Genomic DNA, 24332 nt, shown 5'->3' with positions numbered 1-24332 from the left:
GCTTCCTAAATCCTCAATCTGAGCACTGGGACTTGGTTTGAACTCTCCTTTTGCAACGTCACAAGTGGAGAATTAGTTCTTAAATTTTTTCTAGTGTAACTGAACGTTAAAAAGTCAGTTTTTAAAATGCAATCCTATTGTACATGTCTCACATGAAGCCTTTTTTTTAAACTTTTTAAATTAACTTTTGTTCAGCAGAAAGAGAACTCAGAATTCAGAATCCCATCCCTAGTGAGGCTCCATAAAAATTCTCGCTGCACAAAGATAGCAACTTCACCTGATAATGTTGTGAATAATTACAAAATCAGATGTACTTTTTTCAGGCAGCTTAAATAAATAATGTAATTCTTTTTACATACGTTACCCAAAGTATCAGACTACAAATAAGCAGCTTTACCACCTTTGTTGTTAAAACTGTAATTACATATCTTCAACTAAATTAGACAGCTGTCCAGTAAGCAACATTAACAGAGCTTGAAGCATTTAGCCCACAGATGGAGAGGATAATTCAAGATGGATAAGCAATATAAAAGTAAACAGGATGCGAAATCATTAATTCATTATGTCAGCCCACAATTTATCATTTGCAGCGGTACATTCTTTCTTCTTGAACGAAGTAGCAATTAAAATAAACTAAACAGTATTCAAACATTTCCTGTGAATTTTAAGAAAGCCAAGAATCAGAGAAGGAATCATCAGTTAGAAATTAAACACTTCACCTGGAGCTTTTTTTTTGCAGTTATCATACTAACAATAAAAAGACACAAAGCTGAGGAATTGGGGCAAACTGGTGGATTCCACCACAGTTCTTTTGGCTGTGAGCCCACGATCTAAATCATGTCTTTAATCCATTTGTTTAGATATCGGCTTCTGACGGTGTGTGGGTCCCGTATGAACTGTGTTTGAACAGTCTTAATTTTCTCATGACCACAGGCTACTAAACAAATATATTACAATTATGTTTTAATAAGCAAATCTGAACATGCCATAATTGTCACAGAATAAGTAGGGCAAGAAACTAAAAGCAACACACTGGTGCAAGGCGCAATGTTTTTCTTGAAACTAGAGTCAAGACATAGTTAGTTTCTTGGAATAACAATCCTGCATACTTCTGTTATACCTGATCCCAGCATTAGCACTGCAATAAAAAGTGGAAAATGGCATTTGTCGCAGCATAGACACAGTACTATTCTTACCAAGGTGAAAGGAGGCTTAGGTTTAGATATTTCCACTACAATTCAGCACAAAATTAGGTCAGCAGATTTAAAAATCAACCTTTCCGTAAACTTACTTTAACTAATAGAATGGTTTTAAAATAAAATTTTCCATTTTTTTTGGTGTCCTAAGTAATGCATAATTCTCAGATCAAATTTGAAACTGTTACTTGGCCAGTCTTCAGTTGCCCACTCGAGATAGCACAAGTGAAATCTAGGATGACTGATCTTCTTACTTTTTCTCCCTCTCATGGAATCTACCTAATCTGCATTTGATGCAGCCTCTCAATGGCACAACTGAAATATGATGTTTACTATGTTCAGAATGCGAGACATAAATTCAATCCTGCAACTTCTGTTACTCAATTCTCAAGTTATCAGTACACTGCATGGAACAACTGCAGTACTGAGCCAGGCCAACTGATTTATGCTAGTATGTATGCTCTGCTCAAAACTGGCCCAACCGTACTGCACCTAACTCCATCAGCACATCCTTCCATTTCTTCTTCCCTAGTGCACTTAGCTAGATTCCCTTCAAATACATTTGTCTCAACTGCTCCATTAGGTAACAAGTTCTACCTTATAACTACTCTTTTTGAAGAGCAGAAGGATCCTGGGGCCCGGGTCCACAGGACTCTTAAATCGGCCTCGCAGGTGGAAGAGGTGGTCAAGAAGGCGTATGGTGTACTGGCCTTCATTAATCGAGGGATTGAGTTTAGGAGTCGGGAGGTAATGCTGCAACTTTATAAGACCCTTGTCAGGCCTCATTTGGAGTACTGTGCGCAGTTCTGGTCGCCTCACTATAGGAAAGACGTAGAAGCTATTGAGAGGGTACAGAGGAGATTTACAAGGATGTTGCCTGGACTGGGAGGCATGCCTTATGAAGTTGGATTGAGGGAGCTGGGTCTCTTTTCCCTGGAGAGACGAAGGTTGAGAGGCGACCTGATAGAAGTTTATAAAATGTTGAGAGGAATAGATAGGGTGGATTCTCAGAGGCTATTTCCCCGGGTTGAAATGGTCGCTACGAGAGGACACAGATTTAAGGTGCGGGGAGGCAAGTACAGAAGTGATGTTAGGGGTAAGTTTTTCATGCGGGGTGGTGAGTGAATGGAATCGGCTGCCATCAGTGGTGGTGGAAGCGAATTCGCTGGGGTCTTTTAAAAGACTTCTGGATGAGTATATGGGGTTTTAAAGGATTGGGGGTTATAGATAGGTCTATAAATTGGTAGGCGTTGATGTGATCGGCGCAACTCATGGGCCGAAGGGCCTGTTTGTGCTGTAGTGTTCTATGTTCTATGTTTATATACAAAAATCAGGTTCTCTGGATTTATTAATTGGATTTATGAGTGACCTTATACATTTTTGACCCCTAGCGTGGAATCTTCCAGCCGTTTACACCGACGGGATTTTCTAGTCCCGCTGCAGTCAATGGAGATTTGGTTGAGCGCCAAATTCTCTCTCCTCGCTTGCAGCGGCAGTGGGGCATGAACAGCCAGTAAGATTGTGTCCCTAGTTTTAAACTTCCCCACAAGCGGAAATAACTTATCTACATCTACCCCATGAAACCTCTTCATAATTTTAAAGATGTCTGTTAGGTCACCCTCAACCTCAGCAAAAAGACCCACCTGTTCAGTCTTTCCTGATACCTATAACCTCTCAGGTCTGTTATCATCTCCAGAATCTTTTATGTGAAGCCATCAATGTTGCCATATCTGCTTTGCAACATGGAGACCAAAAATGTGCACAATATTTCAAGGGTTGTCTAACTAAGGTTCTATACAAGTTGAATGTAACTTTCCTGCTTTTGAATTCTATACCTCTAGCTATGGCCCTCAGAGCTTGGTTTGCAATTTTTATGACTTTATTAATCTACACTATTAATTAGTATCCTTGGATCCCAATGTCATCCACCCTACAAATTTGCCAAGGTTTTTGTGGCCTCCTTATCCTTCCTGCCAAAACGCACCATCTCGTACTTGTCAATGTTAAATTTTATCTGCAGATCTATTAACACCTTGCATTTTGTTGCAGCCTCTTTCAGTACTAACCACACCCCTCAATTTAGTGTCGTCTGCAATTTTTTAAATTGAATTTCTGATTCAGTACTGATTCCTGTGGAATACCACTTTCCGTGTTCTGCTAATTTAATCAACTACCTTGAACAACCGCCACCCGCCCCCCTCCCCTTTATTGTCTTGTAGCTAGTTTTCTATCCATTTTGCTGCTTTGTCTGCTGACCCCACAACCTCAGGCCTTACAGTACTGCATTTCCATAGCACACAGGACAAATTTTCAAAACTCAAAAGCACACACAGTGATTATATCTAGTCAAGACTAATGTAATTTATGCATATAGAGCAGCGTATTCCCTATGATTATAAACTGAAGGATCACTCTAGCTGGCATTGTAAGTTTTTGCAGTAAAAGCAGAAACAAAATTCTGGCACTGCATTTTTGAAACAATTAGAAATAAAATATAACTGCCTTACCAAAAACTTTTCCTTTAGCAAAAGGTGGAAATAATTCTGGATGCCTGTATAAAGTTTTATGAAGCTGCCAGAGCTCTTTGTGAAGTTTCTTAAAATCACTGTAACGTTTCCAAACTACTATCTGAAACAAGGGGGGAAAGTCAGTTATTAGCAAACCAATATGGCTATTTGCACTTTCACACAGTAAATTAAAGCAGCTACATTGACAAAAAAAAACTTTAATACATCGTTCTAGAGTTGTCCCAACAGTGGCTAAGTGTACCAGGCAATGTAGCACTATGCTGTCTAGATCAGTTCCATCCCTGGTCTGGGGTCAAGTCAGTTAATCATGAACAGACTTAAAACTACAATTGGCCTCAGCCCCTGGAGTGTAGGGGAAGAATCTGTCAAATGTTATCACTGACCCCTGTTAACAAGTTCACTTGTGAAGATCCAGTGAACACAGAACATGGTGGAGATGTCCTTCGAGATCAAATAGTCAGTGCCATTCAGCATTGAGACTAATATGTTAAAAGTGGCTAGCAGAACTCACAAAACCATACCCCAGAATGATTGCCTTCAAGAGAGAAAGTGGTAAAACTGAGATGACATATTTGCCTCCTCCCCCCAAATCTGAGAGTGGACCCTTAAGGTACTAGTAATGTAACAATATGTGCTACTAGAATAAATTTGAAACTGCAAGAAAATTGCACAGACGAAGTGATTACTGCAACTGACAGCACATCAGCCTCAGTGCAAAGCGCTGGGTTGTTTTTCCAAACTTACTGTGCCCAGCCCATAAACCTCAATGACAAAAATGTCCCTCACAGAGCTGCGCCACATATTTTAGGAAATGAGTTATATTGATTAACCATAAAAATGAAATGCTGTCTTTGCCTTTTAACAACATAAATGAGTGATTTAAATCTGCAATACCTTCGGTATGTAAAGCAACAGGGTTTAAAAATAGATAGGAAAATCAATGCATTTGGGAAAAAAATTCAACTCAAAACTCAAACGTATTATACAAACCATTTTGAAGTAAGCAAAGTAGTTGAATATTAGATTGAGATATACGCAAACAAGCAATGTACCTTTTAACTTCCAGCTTGTTAATTAAATGAACCCTAAGCATCATTGTTTGTACAAGGACAATTTAATTGAATGGTGGTTTCAGATTTCAAGTGAATTACAGATATGACTTGGCCTTTGAAATAATCTAATAAATTCTCAAGGGCAATATTTTTGCATGAAACAATTTAAAAAACCTAAATTTTTGCAACTGAAGTACTGCTTGAATTTCATGCACAAAATATGCATGATGCTGTCTTAGTGCATTGGGTCTGTGTAACCATAATCAGCTAGCCACCCCGCCCCAAACACACACACATATCAAACTGGGTTTAATTTTAGCTAGATCTGTCAGAAACAAAACCAAACATAAGCCAGCATTTCCTCCCAAGGCAGACACAGAAAATGGCAAAGCATACGCACTCTCCATCACCTCCTGTTGGTCGTAAGCTTGGCAGACTAATTCCCAAACATTCCCTCAACCCCCAAAAGAATTGTTAAGGAAACTAAAACTTATAGTTCATTAAATTATGCATTTGAGGATTCCTTAGCTTTAAATATAACAGTAAAGTTTTCCTATCAGAACCAATCAGAAAGCCCCAACCTATCAGAGAATCCAGCAGTTTTTTATTTGAATAATTACACAGCACATGTCGCTATCACTCATGAAAACCAATTCCATGAGTTCATCAGTCTTTGAAAGAACATCTTGGTTTATCTGTATTATTATGGGTTACTAATGCTGCATTGAAAGGGTTATCTTCTCAGGAAAGACAAGACAAGTTGGGTCTGTATCTACTAGAGTTTAGAAGGATCAAGGAGTGATCGCATTGAAACATACAACGTCCTGGGGGACTTGACAGGGTGGATGCTGAAAGGATATTTCCTCTTTTGGGAAAGACTTGAACTAGAGGACACAATTTTAAAAATAAGGGGTCTCCCCATCTGAGACACAGATGAGAATTTATTTTCTCCTCAAGGGTTGAGAGTCTGTGGAATTTTCTTCCCTAGACAGTGGTGCAGACAGGGCCATTATAATAATCTGCCAAGGCCATTCTTCCATCATCTTGTATAAATCCCTTTATCCACAGAATGGAAAACAGCCACATATATGGCTTACAGTTCACAAGTCCAAGCCCCGGTACCCACAAAATAATGGTCTGGGTTGATGAAGCGAGTTTTAAGCCCCCGCTGTTTGTTTCGCATAGGGTGACCCCCTGCTCATTCAATAGGGGAGTTCATACTCCACAAATCCCGCAGGGAGATCTATCGATGATTTGCCTGTGTTTTTCATGGTCAACATAACAGCCACTGAACATTGTTAAAATAAGATTCTTCACTGACATGACAGTGAAAGCGTATCAGGGGTAGGCAGGAAAGTTTTGTTGAGACTACAATCAGATCAGTCATAATCATACCAATTTGAGGGCTAACCCACTCCCAATTCATAGGCTGGTACGTATACTTATAACAACTTTGTCCAAAACTACCTTCATTTTCCCTCAAAACTGATAAACCCAGAGTCACTTGCTTGGCACTACGTCCAAGACTTGATTTTTTTCTTTGTTTATTGGTGAGCACAGCAACACAAAGCTAGAAGTGTGATTTAAACAAAGCACCATCATGGATTCAGAGAAAGTGTTCTGACCTGTCCTCAGTGCTGTTTGCTTTGTTGTTTGATGTTCCATAGTGACTGGATTTAGTTAAGGCTCAGTTGATTAGCCTACATTTCTTATTTTAACACCATTGATATGTACAGTCCCACCTTTTCTTCTAGTGTGCATTATTTTATATTTCTCTGTGTGAAGTTTAATCCATCACTACAACCTATCTACATATGTTTTGATTTTTGTCACCTCTGTAGATTTGACATCTGTCCCCCCCACCCCGCCACCACTCCCCACAAGCCCTTTAATGATTTACATTGTTTTCCTAACGATTAAGCCCCAGTGATGTAACAACCTTACTTTTTAAATGGAATGGGAAAATTCCTGATAAAAGTACAATTCGAGTCTGACAAATGCAGTCAGGCAAGCTTAGAATCCAGAATTATATTTTTAAACAATTAAATTACATTTCTCAACAAGATGAAACCATCTGTCAAGAAATTAGATAAATTCAAAACTGGGGCAGCAAGATACTGTCAGAGTACAGAATCTTATTTGCCGTTCTGGACCCAAAGTCCCACAGTGGAGTTGCTTCTGGCATCAATGCTTTGTGATTGTGGAAAAGCAAGCGGAGTGTATATCTGTTCCAACTCATGGAAATTTAAAAAATGCTGTAGATTATCTGGTCATTGGCACATTTGGGAGTTTGTTGAGCAGAAACTAGCTGCCTCATTTCCCACATTACAAAAGCAACTATACTTAAAAAAAGTACTTTACTGGCTGTAAAGCACTTCAAGATGCCCAGCGGGCATGAAAAGTGCGGTATAAATGTAAGTCTTTCTTTCTTTTAGTATTCAAATTGATCATGTTTAAAGAAAATGGATGAAGATTATAGGAGACAATTAAGTTCAGCAAGAATATGAGGAATTTCATCTACCTTGTAGTCTGATTTATGAATAACTGGAAATTGGGAACTTGCTGGCTGATTTCTTTGGAGGAGGTCAGCAGCCATTCAACCTCAGATTTGAAACATTTCATCAGAAACATGGAAATAAATTTCTTAGCAAGAGCATACAAGGTATTCAACACACCAAGGATGAATTAAAGGATACAAAGAACATAGATAATTTGAGAACAGAATTTACATAATTTAAGTAAAATGCTGTACACTTATCAACAATACAATGATCTGAACATTTTTTCTGAATGAATTGTACCAGTATTATCCCCAAGTAGGCTGACAAGAAATAAATATGGGAAATGAGGCTAATGTTGAAAGTCTGTTGTGAATACAAACTTGAGTCACATATTTAAAATTCTTTCAGACAATTTTCCATTTGGAAAGCAGTAAGAATTGCAAGGCCCAGAGTTTACAGTAGGGATAAGGTCAAAATTCACCATCATGACTCTTCTGAACCTGACAGCAATATCGGGAGTCCATACATATGCAGCTAAACAAGGAAATCCAGAAATACCTACAGTGATCCTACAATTTTCCTTTGCATGCTGTTGAAATCTCTGCAGACTGTTACCTATTAAAAATCACTGAACTGATGAGAACTTCTATGTCATTTGCCTCACTGTAAAAACCTAATTGTATAAGGTGTAACTGGGTTTTTAATGGCATACTAGGTTCATCATTATTATGGAAGAAAATCTGTAGACTTGAAAAACTAATTTTATATTTGTACACTATTGAATTTTTCCACTATAATAAAAATAAATCTTATTTTTAAGTTGTGACGTTTCAGCTTCTAGCTTTAACCATGCATTTGTCTCATTTATTTCACTCTCTGCAAAACTGAATTAAAAGTGAAAGATAATCTGTTTGCATCTTCTTGTCTATTAGAATACTTTGATGTGATTGATTCCTTACCCTGCTTGATTCTGTCACTCTCGCTAGGCGCATGGAAATCTCCTTAGTACTAGATTCAAACAACTGCCAGGAAAGGAAAACTCCATGCCACAGAGATTACTTTTACTGGTAGCTTTCTTCAAGCTCAGTGATAAGCACCTTTGCTTCTCCACAAGAGTGAGAAGTGCAGGCTTTTAGGCTACAGCAAGAAGAAAAATGTATCCAAAAGTATGTATTTGGGGGCCAACATAATGAGTGTTTTGGCAATGTCATGTTCTCATGGAATGATATGTTGCATGTTTGTGCCAGCATATATGATATCCTGCTAATGAAGTTCATTACATCGTTAGTTAACTGCTTCTTAGTGGAAAAATACATTAGAAAACAATAATTCTGAACAATTGGCTTTCATAGACAAGGGGAAAAAAAGCTAAGTTTACTGCACCAAGTTTAGGGAGGGCTCGCAAAATAGTTGTCTGTTAAATTATGGCCCTTTGTACACTCAGTTGATGGAAATAGCTGATTTCCTTACAGCTGTATGCACAAAATACCAAACTGCCATGACCAAATGTTTTCATGCTTCCCACCCCCAATTGCAATTCAAATTATTTTTAGCTTGTTCACATATCAAAATCAACTGTTATCTCTACTCTTCTGTGCAGAATCATTCATTCCATAAAAATAACTACATCAGATTTGTGAACCACGATGTCTAACTCATGTTCAATGTTTGGTAGCTCATTACCTCTTGGACCTCATCTGGATTTTTTCTTGAAACAACCTGTTTAAAAATAAAGAAACCAATGAGTGAAAAACAGCACACATTCAGTAAATTATTCAATATCAATTAAGAATATCCAATTGCAAATCCACTCAAAATACATATGGTGCGTTACAGCACCACCTCATCTGGGTGAACCTGTATAATTACATCCAGAAATAAAATTGATTGTAACCCTGCTGCAGAAACCAAACAAGTATTTTGTGGGTTGAAGCATTTGTAGATGGTGTAAATTGCTGTATTACAGTGGCACAGAAACACCAATGTAAAAGAACAAATATGCTATAAGTAGCAGCAAACGTTGAGACCAACATTTTGATACAGACACAAACACTTTATAATATCTTGTACCATTAATTGTTAGTGCCATAAACAAACTATCATGAGATTTTTTTATCTATATAAAGGGGAAAGTGATCTGACATACTGGGTTTGCTGTTCTCTCTCTATAAAAAGAGAGTGAAGCAGTAATCTGACATATTGGGTTTGCTGTTCTCTATCTATAAAAAGGGAGAGTGAAGCAGTAATCTGACATACTGGTTTTGCTGTTCTCTTCAGATAAGGGGAAAGTGAAGCAATAATCTGACATGACTGGGTTTGTTGTTCTCTCCATATAAAAGAGAGCGAGGCAGAAATCTGGCATTCTTGGTTTGCTGTTCTCTCTATAAAAGGGAGAGTGGGGCAATAATCTGACATAGCCAGGTTTATTATTCTCTCGATATAAAAGGGAGAGTGAGGCAGTAATCTCAGATAGTTGGGTTTGCTGTTCTGTCTATAGAGGGGAAAGTGGGGCAGTAATCCGTCATGGTTGGGTTTGCTGTTCTCTCGATATAAAAGGGGAGAGTGAGGCAGAAATCTGGCATCCTGGGTTTGCTGTTCTCTCTATAAAAGGGAGAGTGAGGCAATAATCTGACATGACTGGGGTTTGCTGTTAATCCTCACTCTTACGGTTTACAGAATGTGTGCACGATGTCGCAAGGGCGGCGTTCATAACTGTCCCTTTTTAGAAGCTGGCGAGGGAAGCCTGACCCCCAGCTTCAGCCCAACCCAGCACCCCCTGCCTCAGCTGCAAACACCTTTCTGCAGACACAAAGCACCAAAACAAACCGGCTGCACTGAAAGCTCCTCCGTGCTCAAGAGGGTGCAACTCACCCGTGCTGTCACTTTGTACACCGTGTAGCCTTTCCTGTGTCTCTTCGGATCGGTTATCGTGTAAAAGCGAGCCAACTCCCCTTTGTTTTTCTGTGATAACATGATCTGTCAGCCCCCGGCCCGCAGTGTCTGTGTTAAAGTACTCTTTTTACATCATTTCCTCACTCTCTTGTCCCCGCCGCCCATTTCCTGTACGTCCCTAGTCCTGTGATTTCATATAGAGAGCAGTTTCCAATATTATTGTTCCCTATGTTGTGAGTAAAATGGCCACTGCCCCCTAACCTTTAATTCCATAAAATAATGCCAGAGGTCACATGAATGTGTCAAGCCACAGTGTAGAAAGGTATTCACCCAAACACCTCCCTTTTCATGAAAAGGAACACTATTGCATGCCCTACCATTCGTAAGTTTCTCAACATGCAAAGACCACAGAGATAACTTATGCTGCATGAACAAAAAACTGTGTGCTCTTTCTAGTCTGTTCGAATTTCATTTATCCCATTACATGCATTGTGCATTTAATCTTTAAAGCATTCAGGTCTTATAATGGTACACATGTGAGTTGTTGGCTGTTCAAGTGGTGTCCCAGGGGTGACATTGCCTCCCTGGGGATTGTGGTTACTGCTGTGGTAATTGTTGCTGCTGATCGATTGCATTTGTTGGGGAACAGTTGACCTCTAGGACTGATGACCCATCAGTTCCTTGTTCAGTTGGCGAAATCAAATCTGCCTCATCAACTGCTTGCAGTGAAGGAACAGGTTCTCCAATTGCAGGTAGGTGCGACAATAGATCTGGTTGTTCAACTTATTCCTGTACAATTGAGGTGACAACTCTACACAGATACTAATTTGCCATGCGGCGTAACCTTTGTTGAGTACATTGAATATTTGCTGACTGGCTTTCCAGCTCTCAGCTCTAACAATAATTTGGGAGCTTTATCAACGTGAAATTTGGCTGTCACTTTATTTTAATCTTATAGAATCCTTACAGTGCAGAAGGAGATCATTTGGCCCATCAAGACTGCACCTGCTGTCTGAAATAGAGCATCTCACTCACACCCTAACCCTGTAACTCCACTTATTTACCCCACTAGTCCCCCTAACCTGGGACACTAAGGGGCAATTTACTATGGCCAATCAACCTAAGTTGCACATCTTTGAACTGTGAGAGGAAACCCATGCAGACATGAGGGGAATGTGCAAACTCCATACAGTAACCCAAGGCCAGAATGGAACCCAGGTCCCTGGCACTGTAAAGTAGCACTGCTAACCACTGGGCCACCCCCCTAGGTCACTCCTATTACTACTTCTGGCTACAATAGTCCTATAGGGACCCAGGTTTGATTTCTGGCTTGTCTGTGTGGAATCTGCACGTTCTCCCCCTGTCTGCATGCATTTCCTCCAGGTGCTCCATTTTCTTCCCATGGTACGAAAGAGGCGCTGGTTAAGTGCATTGGCCGTGCTAAATTCTCCCTCAGTGTATCCAAACAGGCACTGGAGTGTGGCAACTAGGGGATTTTCACAGGGAATTTCATTGCAATGTTAATGTAAGCCTGCTTGTGACACCAATAAATAAACTAAAAAACTTAAATAATCAGTTTCTCTGAGATTAATGAAGTGTATGCCAGACTTCATCTACGTTCAGTCTAGGATGTGATGAGCAGCTCATTAGCTTGCTTAGTTTGATGTTCATTACAAGCACTGCACTGGCTGATGTGGTCTTTCATTTCAATGCCCTTGCCAATGTAGCATTTCTCTTGCCTCTCCAGCCTGAACTTGATTCCTTGATGGTTTGCATGGACGCACTTCAGCAACATAGAATCATAGACACCCTACAGAACAGAAAGAGGTCATTCAGCCCATCGCGTCTGCACCGACTACAATTCCACCCAGGCCCTACCCCCGTGCCCCTATATATTTACCCACTAATCCCTCTAACCTACACATCTCAGGACACTAAGGGCAATTTTTAGCATGCCCAATCAACCTAACTCACACATCTTTGGAATGTGGGAGAAAACCAGAGCACCTGGAGGAAACCCATGCAGACACAAGGAGAATGAGCAAACTCCACACAGACAGTGACCCAAGCCAGGAATCGAATCCATGTCCCTGGAGCTGTGAAACAGCAGTGATAACCACTGTGCTACCATGCCACCCTGATTTTGGGGTGCGTCTGCCATTTTCATTATGATAGAAAACCTGTTGTAGTGAAACTTCAGGCCATAGCATTCATAAATAACATTAACATAAGCTCAAATTGGTCTTCAAAGCCGCTCAAATTTCACAAATCTGGCCTTTCTGCTCCTCAGTGAGGTCTAGCATCCGATACAACCTACAGCATTTTTTCACCAAACGTGGATAACAGAGTTGCTACTCTTTTGTTCAAATTTCTTGCTACACTGTGGAAACCTAATAATACTACCATTGAGACTTGAAGAAATTCTGATTCACTCTCAAAACACCCTTCGTCTCAATGAAAGCACTGAAATATTTGGGTGGCACAATAGCACAGTGGTTAGCACTGCTGCTTCACAGTTACAGGGTCCTATGTTTGATTCCCGGCTTGGGTCACTGTCTGTGTGGAGTTTGTACATTCTCCTCGTGTCTAGATGGGTTTCTTCCGGGTACTCCGGTTTCCTCCCACCGTCCAAAGATGTGTGGGTTAGGTTGACTGGCCATGTTAAGAAATTGCCCCTTACTGTTGAGGGATGCATAGGTTAGCGGGATTTGTGGGTATAATATGTAGGGATTTGGGGTAGGGTCTGAGTGGGATTGTGTTCAGTGCAGACTTGATGGGCCGAAGGGCCTCTATCAGCATTGTAGTGTTCTGTGAAGCCATAATGATTCACTCAGCTGTCGATGTCCTGTACAAAGCAGTAGTTTGAAATTTTAATCATTTTCTGTTGTTTTTCACAGCTGCTGCCTCTCTTACAGCTATCAAGCTTAAGAGAGGCAGCAGCTGAACGCCAACTACACCGTTCTGTCATCATGTTCCATGTTGTGTGTAAAGTGACTATTGCCCAAAACCTTTGTTTTAAAAAACCAACATCACAGATTGCGTGTGTGTAAAAGCCTCCTTTTACACTCATACAATAAAAGAAGGGATAGAGAAAGAGGATTACAGGGCACAAACCACAGAATAAAGAATGATTGTTTTGTGTGAGCCCAGAGACCAGAATCAAAGTTCAATGGTATAATTCTTTCACAGAAGTCGGCAGGCTGGAGATGAGTTCTAGGTAATTCACTTTTCCAGTAGAGATGACTTCCATGATGGGATAAATTTCCCTACTCCAAAGTCCAGTTGCCATATCATTTTTTATTCATTCCTGGGATGTGGGCATCATGGGCTAGGCCAACATTAATTACCCATCCCTAATTGCCCTTGAGAAGGTGGTGAGTGCCTCTTGCACCATTGAAGTCCTTGTGGTGCAGGTACACCCACAGTACTGTTAGGGAGGAAGTTCCAGGATGTTGAACCAGTGAAAGGAAAGGAATGGTGATATACTTCCAAGTCATGGTTGAGGGTGACTTGGAGGAGAACTGAAAGGTGATGTGATACACCCACCTGAAATTATTTTCCTCCCCAATGGAATCACAGTTGTATGTGCTTCAATAGTGTAATTTTAACCAAAGTAATTATTGTAGTGTTCAATGTTCCCTGTTACAGACAGGCAGAGGTTAAACTTAAACAGCCTTGATTTTTCCTCTCTTCATCAGTCCATAAATATGAAAGGAATATTTGGATTTTTATTTTCCCCTTTATAAAATGGTAGTGTATTTTCCCTACTCCAAATTTATATTAATAACCCCACAGCAAATTCAAGATAAGGTAAACTCAGAGGGTTAGTTTATTTGCATACACTCAAACACAACAGAAGGACTTGTAACATAGCCTCCTTTTACACTCATACAATAAAAGAGGGGATAGAGAAAGAGGATTACAGAGTACAAACCACAGAATAAAGAATGATTGTTTTGTGTGAGCCCAGAGACCAGAATCAAAGTTCAATGGTGTATTTTTTCACAGAAGTCGGCAGGCTGGAGATGAGTTCCAGGTAATTCACTTTTCCAGTAGAGATGACTTCCATGATGGGATATGCATGGGAATTAGTCTTGTAGGTGTTGCTACAAAAGTTCCAGTAGAAACTGTGTAAATGGAACCAGTTGTTTAAACCTGGCCAAAGCACTGTTTGCTAGATGGAATGATGATAGACAGATTAGCAGTACAGCAAGACAGGGTAACTGTCCTCCCATCTAAGGGGTTCTTGTGACATGACTCCTACTTCTCCACCTTAGTTTTGACCAAGGATGTATATTCCTTAGTTTGGATTCTTAAGAGTGTTAATATTTCAACCATTAAGAATTTCAAGAGATTTCAGCATCCTTTATCCCAGCCGACTGGCAGTCATTGTTTGTCAGACCTGGCTTAGGAAGTGTAAATTACCTTTGTACAATTCCCTTGAAACTTGCTCTACTGTAGTTTACCATGTTGTTATATCTTCAGGGATAACAAGGTCACAGCTTCTCTGAATGCCAGTTTGAGTCTGAGCAACTCATGGTCCCAGTCACTGAAAAATCTTTGTCCTTTTTTTATTTTAAAAATTAGCCAATAATAATATGTAAATTTATTTAAAAAGTAGAGTGAGGTCTTTGCCTCACTAATTCTGGAATTCAGAATATACTGCACAGTGCAAGAATAGGTTGTACACAACAAACATTCCCTTTAAGATGTGTTCATTTATGACTGTGCAACAATCTTGAATTTATGGCATTGTGCAACAAATGCATCATGCAACAGTCTCTGCAGAACAAAGGAAGTTGGCTCCTATATGCATTGTATGCATTTTGTTCTATCTGTGAATCTTATTTTCCGATTAGATGTGGCATGTGTTGCTTATCCATCTGACCTCAAGCCTTAATGTTATTGGCTCATTGCTTCAGCTCTGAATGAGCAGGAGAAGGAATTTGTTTGTATTTTCTGCAATCATTGAAATTCTTAATATACAGTCTGGAGGCAAGTAAACATAAAGAATGTGTGAAATAAAAACACCATTATTCAGATCAGCACAAATGGATATGATCTAGTGGCCATTACAGAGACGTGGCTGCAAGGTGACAGGGACTGGGAGCTGAATGTCCAGGGGTATCAGGTGTTTAGGAAGGATAGGTGGGAGGAAAAAGTTGGGGGGGCGTAGCTCTGCTGATTAAGGATAGCATCAGGGTGGTAGCAAGGGATGATATAGGAACCAAAGAGCAGAAAGTGGAATCGTTGTGGGTGGAGATTAGGAACAGCAAAGGGAGGAAGACGCTGGTGGGTGTCGTCTATAGGCCCCCAAATAATGATCTGGAGGTGGGGCAGGCTGTTAACACGCAAATAAGTGCGGCGTGCAGGAATGGAACAGCGATAATTATGGGGGATTTCAATCTACATATTGATTGGTCGACCCATGTTGGACGCGGTGGGCTTGAGGAGGAGTTCTTGGAATGCTGCTGGGATAGTTTCCTTGAACAGTGTGTGTTGGAGCTGACGAGGGAGCCAGCTATCTTGGATCTGGTGTTATGTAACGAGGCGGGTAGAATTAGGGACCTTGTGGTGAAGGATCCTCTTGGGGAGAGTGATCATTGTATGGTGGAGTTTCTGGTGCAGATGGAGGAGGAGAAAGTGGGTTCCCGGACACACGTCCTTTGTTTGAACAGAGGGGAGTACAGTAGGATGAGAGAAGAATTGGCAAATGTTGACTAGGGGAGCGCGTTGGAAGGTAGGTCTGCTGAGGAGCAGTGGAGGACCTTTAAGGAGATCTTTCTTGGTGCTCAGCAGAAATTTATTCCGATGGTTAAAAAGGACCGTAGGAGGAGAGGTAATAAGCCATGGATAACAAAGGAGGTGAAGGAAAGTGTTAAATTAAAAGCGGAGGCGTTTAGAGTAGCTAAGAGTAGTGGGCGAGAAGAGGATTGGGAGAGGTTTAAATGTCAACAAAGATTGACAAAGAAGTTGATAAAGAAGGGTAGGAGAAACTATGAAGATGGGCTAGCGCTTAATATAAAAAAGGATAGCAAGAGTTTTTATAAATATATAAAAGGGAAGAGGCTGGCTAGGGTGAACGTTGGACCCTTAGAGGATGAGACGGGGGACCTAGTGGTAGGGGATGGGGAAGTGGCTGAGGCCTTGAGTAACTTTTTTTATTTTCGGTCTTCACGGAGGAGGACGTGAATAATTTGCCGGGTGTTAGCGATGGAAAGATGGTAGGACTGGAGGGTCTCAATGACATTATTGTTACTAGAGAGGCGGTGATCGACAGACTGGAGGGACTGATTGTGGACAAGTCCCCAGGACCGGATGGAATGCATCCGAGGGTTCTGAAAGAAATGGCGGAGGTGGTAGTGGATGCCTTGGTGGTTATTTTCCAAACGTCGCTGGATTCCGGGGAAGTGCCGGAAGATTGGAAAACGGCTAATTTTACGCCGTTGTTTAAGAAGGGTGGCAGGCAAAAGGCAGGGAATTATAGGCCGGTTAGTTTAACGTCTGTTGTAGGTAAAATGTTAGAATCCGTCATCAAGGAGGAAATAGCGAGGCATCTTGAGGGGAATTGCTTGATAGAGCAGATGCAGCACGGTTTCGTTAAGGGGAAGTCGTGTCTGACAAATTTATTGGAGTTCTATGAGGATGTGTCTAGGGCGGTGGATAGAGGAGAGCCGGTGGATGTGGTCTTTCTTGATTTTCAGAAGGCGTTTAACAAGGTACCTCACAAGAGGTTATTGCAGAAGGTAAGGGGGCATGGAGTTGGGGGTAGGGTGTTAGCGTGGATAGAGGATTGGCTGTCTAATAGGAGGCAGAGAGTGGGGGTCAATGGCTGCTATTCGGATTGGCAGTTGGTGACTAGTGGAGTGCCCCAGGGGTCGGTGCTGGGGCCTCAGCTATTTACCATTTATATAGATGATCTGGAGGAGGGAACCGAGTGTATGGTGTCGAAATTTGCTGATGACACCAAGATTGGTGGAACGGCAAATTGCACGGAGGATGTGGAGAGTCTACAGAAGGATCTAGATAGGCTGGGCGAATGGGCCAGAAACTGGCAAATGGAATTTAATGTTGGCAAGTGCGAGGTGGTCCACTTTGGTAGGAATAATGGTAGGAAGGACTATTACTTACGTGGCGAAAAACTGCAGCAGGCGACGGTGCAGAGGGACCTCGGGGTCCTTGTGCATGAGTCGCAAAAACCCAGCCTGCAGGTGCAGCAGGTGGCCAGGAAGGCTAATGGGATGCTGGCCTTCATAGCGAAGGGGATTGAATGTAAAAGTAGGGAGGTCTTGCTGCAGCTGTATAGGGCACTGGTGAGGCCGCAGCTGGAGTACTGTGTGCAGTTTTGGTCGCCGCACTTACACAAGGATATTTTGGCCTTGGAGGGAGTGCAGAGGAGGTTTACTAGGCTGATGCTGGAGTTGAGGGGGTTGAGCTATGAGGAGAGGCTGAATAAACTAGGCTTGTACTCGTTAGAGTTTAGAAGAATGAGGGGAGATCTCATTGAGATGTATGAGATGATGAATGGGATGGATAGGATAGAGGTGGAGAGACTCTTCCCGCTCAGAAAGGACAGTAGGACTAGGGGGCATAGCCTCAAGATAAAGGGGGTGCGGTTTAGAACGGAGTTGAGGAGGAACTTCTTCACTCAAAGGGTGGTGAATCCCTGGAATTCTCTGCCCGTTGAAGTGGTGGAAGCTGCCTCGCTAAATATTTTTAAGACGCGGGTTGATGGGTTTTTGATAAGCGAGGGGATTAAGGGTTATGGGGAGAGGGCGGGAATGTGGAACTGAGCCACGACAGATCAGCCATGATCTTATTGAATGGCGGGGCAGGCTCGAGGGGCTAGATGGCCTACTCCTGCTCCTATTTCCTTTTTCTTATGTTCTTTCTTCTCTTTGGTATTACAAGTGGTTAATCTTCTGAGCAGAGGTTCTATGAAATATCCTCCCGTCCCATGCAAGAGAACAACTAAAAGAAACATTAGCACTACAAAAGGAAAAGAGACAACCGGAAATAAACAGGGAATGATCTCGAATGAATAAAATAAGGGCACTGAACTGCTTCTTCAGGAACTCTGACAAAGTGAAGGGTGAACTTGCTGTCTGCAGTTTCTTGTGTAGTCACCACCTGACAAGAGCGTGCCGCCATGTCACAATGGGTGAAGTCAAGAGAATACTAATTATTTCCACAAGGAGGTCAAATATAAGTCATAGTGCTCTGCAGTTACTTAACTCGTGAATTACATCATGCACCATATGAGACCTCAATACATATAGATTATGATCCCTGAGGACAATCCAGCTATACAAATCTGCCATACAAGAGATGATGTAAATCAGGTTATAATATAGTTCGGGGAAGAAAAGATTAGCTAACATAGACTTCAAAGTAAAAACTACCTGATTAACACAAAAGTACAGGCTTTTAAGTGTCCGTATTTAAATGAATTTTAATGAAAATACCTGAAATAATTAATTTGATGCTTGCAAATTCTAGGAAATTTTATCCACACTTTTACAACATTGTCTGGATATTTAAAATATTTGGCATGGAAATCAGAGAAAGTTGATAGAGTCCAAGTCCAAGTAATCGAAGAGCTTATCTATATGAGATTGTTGCTGCTATTGACTTATTTCAGCCATTGTGTCTCTGGGTGTGCAAAGTGATCCAGAATTGAGCCCATCAATTCACCTGTTTATTTCTTAGGTGCACATTCATGATTCTGAACCATTGTTAAATGTGAATGCTAGTAATTCTCTGTAGAGGTACACGGCAATCTATATTCAATCTCCGAAAGTGTAATAGAGAGATCATGTAGATCTTGTAGATGCATGTGGCCAGTGCATGACCTAGAGTATCAAAATTTGAGGGTACGGTTAGAAGTCTGAATGAATAGTAAGTAAACAAACAAGCCTCAGCAATGGGAAAGGTCTAGATCTACTGATATACATCCACAGATACTGACATACATGTAGATTTCCATGTAGATTGCAGTCTTTCCCAAATTTTCATATTATTTTCAAAACATAGAACATAGAACATTACAGCGCAGAACAGGCCCTTCGGCCCACGATGTTGCGCCGACCAGTTACAAAAACAATGACCCACTAGCCTATACCAATCCCTTTTCGTCCATAAACCTATCCACAGATCTCTTAAACGCCCCCAAACTAGGCGCATTTACAACTGCAGCAGGCAGGGCATTCCAATCCCTCACCACCCGCTGGGTAAAGAACCTACCCCTGACATCCGTCCTGTAGCTACCCCCCCTTAATTTAAAGCCATGCCCCCTCGTGCTAGCTTTCTCCATCCGAGGAAAAAAGGCTATCACCATCCACCCTATCTAAACCTCTAATCATCTTATATGTTTCAATAAGATCCCCTCTTAGCCGCCTTCTTTCCAACGAAAACAACCCTAAATCCCTCAGTCTCTCCTCATAGGACCTCCCCACCATACCAGGCAACATCCTAGTAAACCTCCTCTGCACCCTCTCCAAAGCCTCCACATCCTTCTTGTAATGTGGGGACCAGAACTGCACACAGTACTCCAAGTGCGGCCGCACCAGAGTAGTGTATGAGTAGTAGTCTCTGTTTATGTGACATTTAAAAAATTTGTACATCTACCAGCCCATTCCAAAGCTCAGAACGAGTAAATAATGTCAAAGAATGTAATTTCACCTAGCCCACTCTAATTCACTGTGTGAATTAAACATAAAACTGTCTAGAAACTACTGCAGGAACACAATATTAAAGCATGTAAGCCGCATTACACCTTACAATGTGCATTTCTTCTGGGACATATCCTGTGAAAAATGTACATCAACATGAATGTAAAGTCAGTGTATAATATTCTCCTTCCTAAAAGACCTTAAGATCCAGGAGCAGGAGTAGGCCATTCAGCCCCTTGAGTCTGTTCTGCCATTCAATCATGACCTCAACTCCATAGAATCCTATAGTGCAGATAGGGGCCATTTGGCACATCAAATCTGCACCAATCACTAACTCACCCAGGCCCAATTGCCATATATTTACCCACTAACCAGGTCCCTGGAGCTGTGAAGCAGCAGTGCTAACCATTGTGCTACTGTATTGCCCATTTTCCCAACTTATCTGCATAAACCTTGATTCACTTACATTTGAACATACACATTTCTCAGCTGCTCTGACCCATATCCCCAGCACCTTCAGGTAATCTGACTTGATGCTGAAGGGCATAACGAATTGGTTGGCCCAGTTCCCAAACAGCATGACCTTTGTCTTGCAAAGATTTACCTTGGCTCGAATGCCTGTTCAAATTGGTCACAAACATTCATGAACCTGCACTCTGAGATCAGATCTGTACAGAAGATAGTGATGTTGTCCATTAACGGGGAGGCTTTGACCTGTTTGGAAAACACAAACAGGATAGAGGAAAGAGGGCAGCCCAGCCTGGGCAACACAGTAGCACAGTGGTTAGCACTGCTGCTTCACAGCTCCAGGGACCTGCATTCAATTTCTGGCTTGGGTCACTGTCTGTGTGGAGTTTGCGCATTCTCTTCGTGTCTGTGTGGGTTTCCTCCGGGTGCTCCGGTTTCCTCCCACAGTCCAAAGATGTGCAGGTTAGGTTGACTGGCCATTGCTAAAAGTGCCCCTTAGTGTCCTGAGGTGCGTAGGTTAGAGGGAGTAGCGGGTAAAATATGTAGGGATATGGGCTTAGGGCCTGGGTGGGATTGTGGTCGGTGCAGACTCGATGGGCCGAATGGCCTCTTCCTGCACTGTAGAGTTCTGTGATTCTTCTGTTTTGACTACAGATTTGATCTGACAGCTTTCTGATTCCTACTCATCAATTGAAACTGCGTTACTGATGATTGTGTAGAACAATTGGATCCAATTGCAGATTCCCTCCTCAAACCCCATTTTGGAGAGTATATTCATCATGTAGGTGTGCGATATTCTGTCAACTGTCTTATTGGCATTGGCGCAGGTATCCACCCTCCTTTCCTGCACGTCGGTGATCATATCCCTAAGTAGTTCAAGGCTATCAGGGATTTTCCCGCTGTAGTGGAGGCTGGGTTATTAGAAGTATTTAAAATAGAAGTGAATAAATATTGGATAGATCAAGGAATAATGGGTCATGGGGAAATGGAACAGAAAAGAAGCTGAGGCCAGTATAGATCAGTCATGATTGTATTGAATGACTAGGCAAACTTGAAGGGCGCATTGGCTACTCCTGTTTCTATTTCTGCACTGCACTGGTCTGGTCAGGATGGTTCACCAACTTCAAAGCAAACATGACCAGATTGGCTAGAAGTTTATAGTCCACATCATTCAACAGTGAAATGGGTCTAATTTCTTCCCTTTTCCCCTTCTGCTTGTAGATGATGGGAATGATGGCTTTCCCCATGGATTCTAACATGCTGTCATCCAGAAGCGTCCAAAACAAGAGACACAATCATAAAATTAGAATAAGGCAATTCAGAAACAAAGTACTTCTTTATGAAGATTAAATCTGGGGAGGTCAGCAAGATACCATAGATGCTTGAAAAACTGGAAAAGCACTGACAATGGTTTCAACAGCTGTATTGTACTGTTGTCAGAAAAGTAAATGACTATTTAGCAAGTATTCAAATATACTGTACTACCCAAGGAGTGTTTAATGATGCAAAAGCTTATTTGCCACTTGGTTCAGTGACATAACAAAAAATGAACAGTGGTTTACGCAACTGACTTTTTTTTTGCATGACACGTGTTACTTCACTAAGCTTTGTTAGGTATTCAGTATCATGACAAGATGGGATTGTAACAGTCATGGGCATAAATCACACTGGTTAAATATATATGTTTGGGAATATTAATGTTGTGAATAAGTAAGCGCTGACCGCGTCCACGTTGAATATAATCAACGTGCGTTCGTTTGAAACAAGCCCACGTAAAATTTAAGTCTGCGGGGATGCGTTCCAAATGGTCACAAACCCAGAATACATCCAAAGTAACTGAAATCAAAAAGCAAATGCTAGGGTGAATGCTTCAACCGTTGGTCTTTTAAAAAAAATTAGAACGAATTTAGTTATGCCTTCACGGAAACGAGTCTGTTAGGTCTTTGCAAAGGTCCCTTCCCGGTTTGTTACTTAATGATGCCTCTCATGATGAGGTCCCTGACTATTCAAAGCCGCCGGCCTTTGTAACAGAGGGCACCATTTCCGCAGACTTAGCATCTCCTGGGGAGGCTGCTAATGGTTAATGTGGTGGAAGACCTGCTCAGTTGTCACCTCGGCTGGAATAGCAACGCTCCATACCCGGGATAACACCGGCTCAGTCATGAAGCACGTCCACATGTAAGTTAATATTGGAATTTATATCTTTTCAAAAAAACTCCCTGATTATCGTTTATACGAAGGCCTGAATTTATGGTCTTTTTTTTGCCTCGGTTAACGATGGGTGCATGCACTGAGATTTGGCTTTCGCTTCGTCCTCTCCCTCCTCCCCGGCTTATTGACCCTCGCACTGTGCCGTTAGGAATGGTGAGCGGAGTAGCGCGCATGCGCTTGTTGTAGTCTTTGGGCTGACGCCGTCGCGCTGCCCGGAATGGCGAGTCGGGAATTGGTGGACTACAACTCCCAGGGTGCAAAGCGCAACATCCCCTTGTGTGCTGCCTGCGGCCTTCGGTCGGGGCGAGAAGCCGAGGCCTGGAGCCGGCACGTCAAGGGACCGGGGCGGCTGAGTCTGGCAGCTTTAATTAAACAGGCGTTAGCTAAGGAGTACACCCCCGTCACCAATAATATGGGCTCTGAAGCAAACACGGCCATTTCCTGTCACTGACACCGTAGGTAGCGGTTTACTGTTTTGAATTCGAGCATCCTGGCACTCGTTGAGTGGCGTGAGCTCTGTGGCTCAGCTGGTGCCAATCCGGCCTTTGGCTAAATTACTTCGTTCTGGGTTCGAGTCCCAGTCCAGGCCTCTAGCCCCAACAGTCAAGGGCTGACAATTCAGTGTAGAACTGAGGGAGGAAAAAGGGTCATCTCTGTGCCCTGGCCCCTCAGCGAGGGGCAAACAATTCTGACCCAGGGTCGGCCAGATTCGAAATGTTGGCTCTGTTTATCTCTCCACGGATGCTGTCAGACTTGCTGAGATTTTCCAGCATTTTCTGCTTTTGCCTCAATCAACAGCATAATCTGGTTGTTATCACATTACTGCTTATAGGAGTTTAGTGAACGTTTCTTGTGTTTCCCACAAGTGACTACACTTCAAAAGTACTTCATTGGCTGTAAAGTGTTTTGTGACATCCAGTAGTCATGAAAAGTGCTCTGTAAATGCAAACTAATCAATGCCTGGTCTTCCACACAGCCCGTTGTGAAATGTTTTGAATGGAGGATCCTTTAAAAGGTTTAAATTTACTAAAGTAAAATGGCAAAACAATGAATTATTGCTAAAGAATGGTGGTAATTCATAGAAGAAACATTTGTGCCAATTCACCTTGAGCTTGTAGTTACTCAGGAATGTTACAAGGTTTGATATGTGGTTCCCCGATCACCACCTCCTCTGTCTTGACTTGCCTCACCTCACCCGTTCACTAACTCGCCCACTGAAAGATATGGGTCTGTAAAAATAGACCTGAATACTGTTGTGAAAAGAGGCATATCTGTTCTTCTTCCATCTCTTGTGTCCAACAATCTTTTCCTGAAGAGCCTGTGTGACCTTTTGATGCTTCAACCAGGATCAAAAGATACGACTTAAAAAAATCATAAAGAGGGTCGGGTCTCACAAATCTGCTCAGGAGTTATTGTTGATCAGAAGATTTGGGCCAACACTTTTTTACTGGAACACAGCAGCCAACCACAATACTTGAGTGAGAGTGACAAGCTGATTTTCGTTGAATTTTATCCGTATTATGATACATTTCTGCACAATACTAAGTGCAGCTCAGTTTGATTTTAATTTCCCAATGCTTTGTGATGCTAAATCTAATTATTAGGAATTCCATGATCCTTCAACAATAAGGACTGATTAAAAGTGAAGTGGAAAATGAAGATACAATACTAATATCACTGGGCTAATAAGCTAGAGGCCCAGGTTAATTTCCCTGGGGGATACAGGTTCAAGTCGCTAGATGGGTGGATGAAAGTTAAATTCAATTAAATGAATGAATCTCCACTTGGAGGGGTAAGGTTTGATCAGGGATAG

At 41.7% G+C, this 24332-nt stretch overlaps 2 protein-coding genes and 1 long non-coding RNA gene across 8 annotated transcripts in view; 2 read left to right on the top strand and 1 right to left on the bottom strand.

The window, feature by feature from the left end:
- The window catches only part of rps6kc1 (ribosomal protein S6 kinase polypeptide 1), a 154151-nt gene extending 143813 nt beyond the window's left edge, over positions 1 to 10338 (bottom strand). Inside the window, exons 1-3 of the mRNA XM_080200515.1 lie at positions 10149 to 10338; positions 8961 to 8996; positions 3704 to 3824 (exon numbers count right to left, since the gene is read on the bottom strand). Of these exons, the coding sequence (XP_080056641.1) occupies positions 3704 to 3824; positions 8961 to 8996; positions 10149 to 10250 (259 nt within the window). The 5' untranslated portion in view covers positions 10251 to 10338. The remainder of the gene's footprint in view (positions 1 to 3703; positions 3825 to 8960; positions 8997 to 10148) is intronic.
- A 479-nt stretch (positions 10339 to 10817) lies between these two features.
- Positions 10818 to 21782, top strand: LOC145350600 (uncharacterized). Its single transcript, XR_013888229.1, has 2 exons — positions 10818 to 10921; positions 21530 to 21782. It is a non-coding gene; the product is annotated as an uncharacterized LOC145350600 (long non-coding RNA).
- A 205-nt stretch (positions 21783 to 21987) lies between these two features.
- The window catches only part of angel2 (angel homolog 2 (Drosophila)), a 45825-nt gene continuing 43480 nt past the window's right edge, over positions 21988 to 24332 (top strand). For 3 of the 6 annotated variants that reach the window (XM_080200514.1, XM_080200513.1, XM_080200512.1), the window contains exon 1: positions 22818 to 22974. Coding sequence is in view for 1 of the 6 variants with exons in the window: in XM_080200509.1 (XP_080056635.1) it covers positions 22392 to 22486 (95 nt within the window). In the remaining 5 variants the exon portion in view is untranslated. Of the gene's footprint in view, positions 22487 to 22817; positions 22975 to 24332 lie in introns of those variants that run through there. The other 3 variants (XM_080200509.1, XM_080200511.1, XM_080200510.1) reach the window with 2 other exon arrangements.

The sequence above is a fragment of the Carcharhinus amblyrhynchos genome, chromosome 12, assembly GCF_965287045.1.
Source record: "Carcharhinus amblyrhynchos chromosome 12, sCarAmb.v2.hapA, whole genome shotgun sequence".
Lineage (NCBI taxonomy): Eukaryota > Metazoa > Chordata > Chondrichthyes > Carcharhiniformes > Carcharhinidae > Carcharhinus > Carcharhinus amblyrhynchos.
The sequence above is the reverse complement of the archived record's forward strand: the minus strand, read 5'-3'. Positions and strand labels throughout refer to the sequence as shown.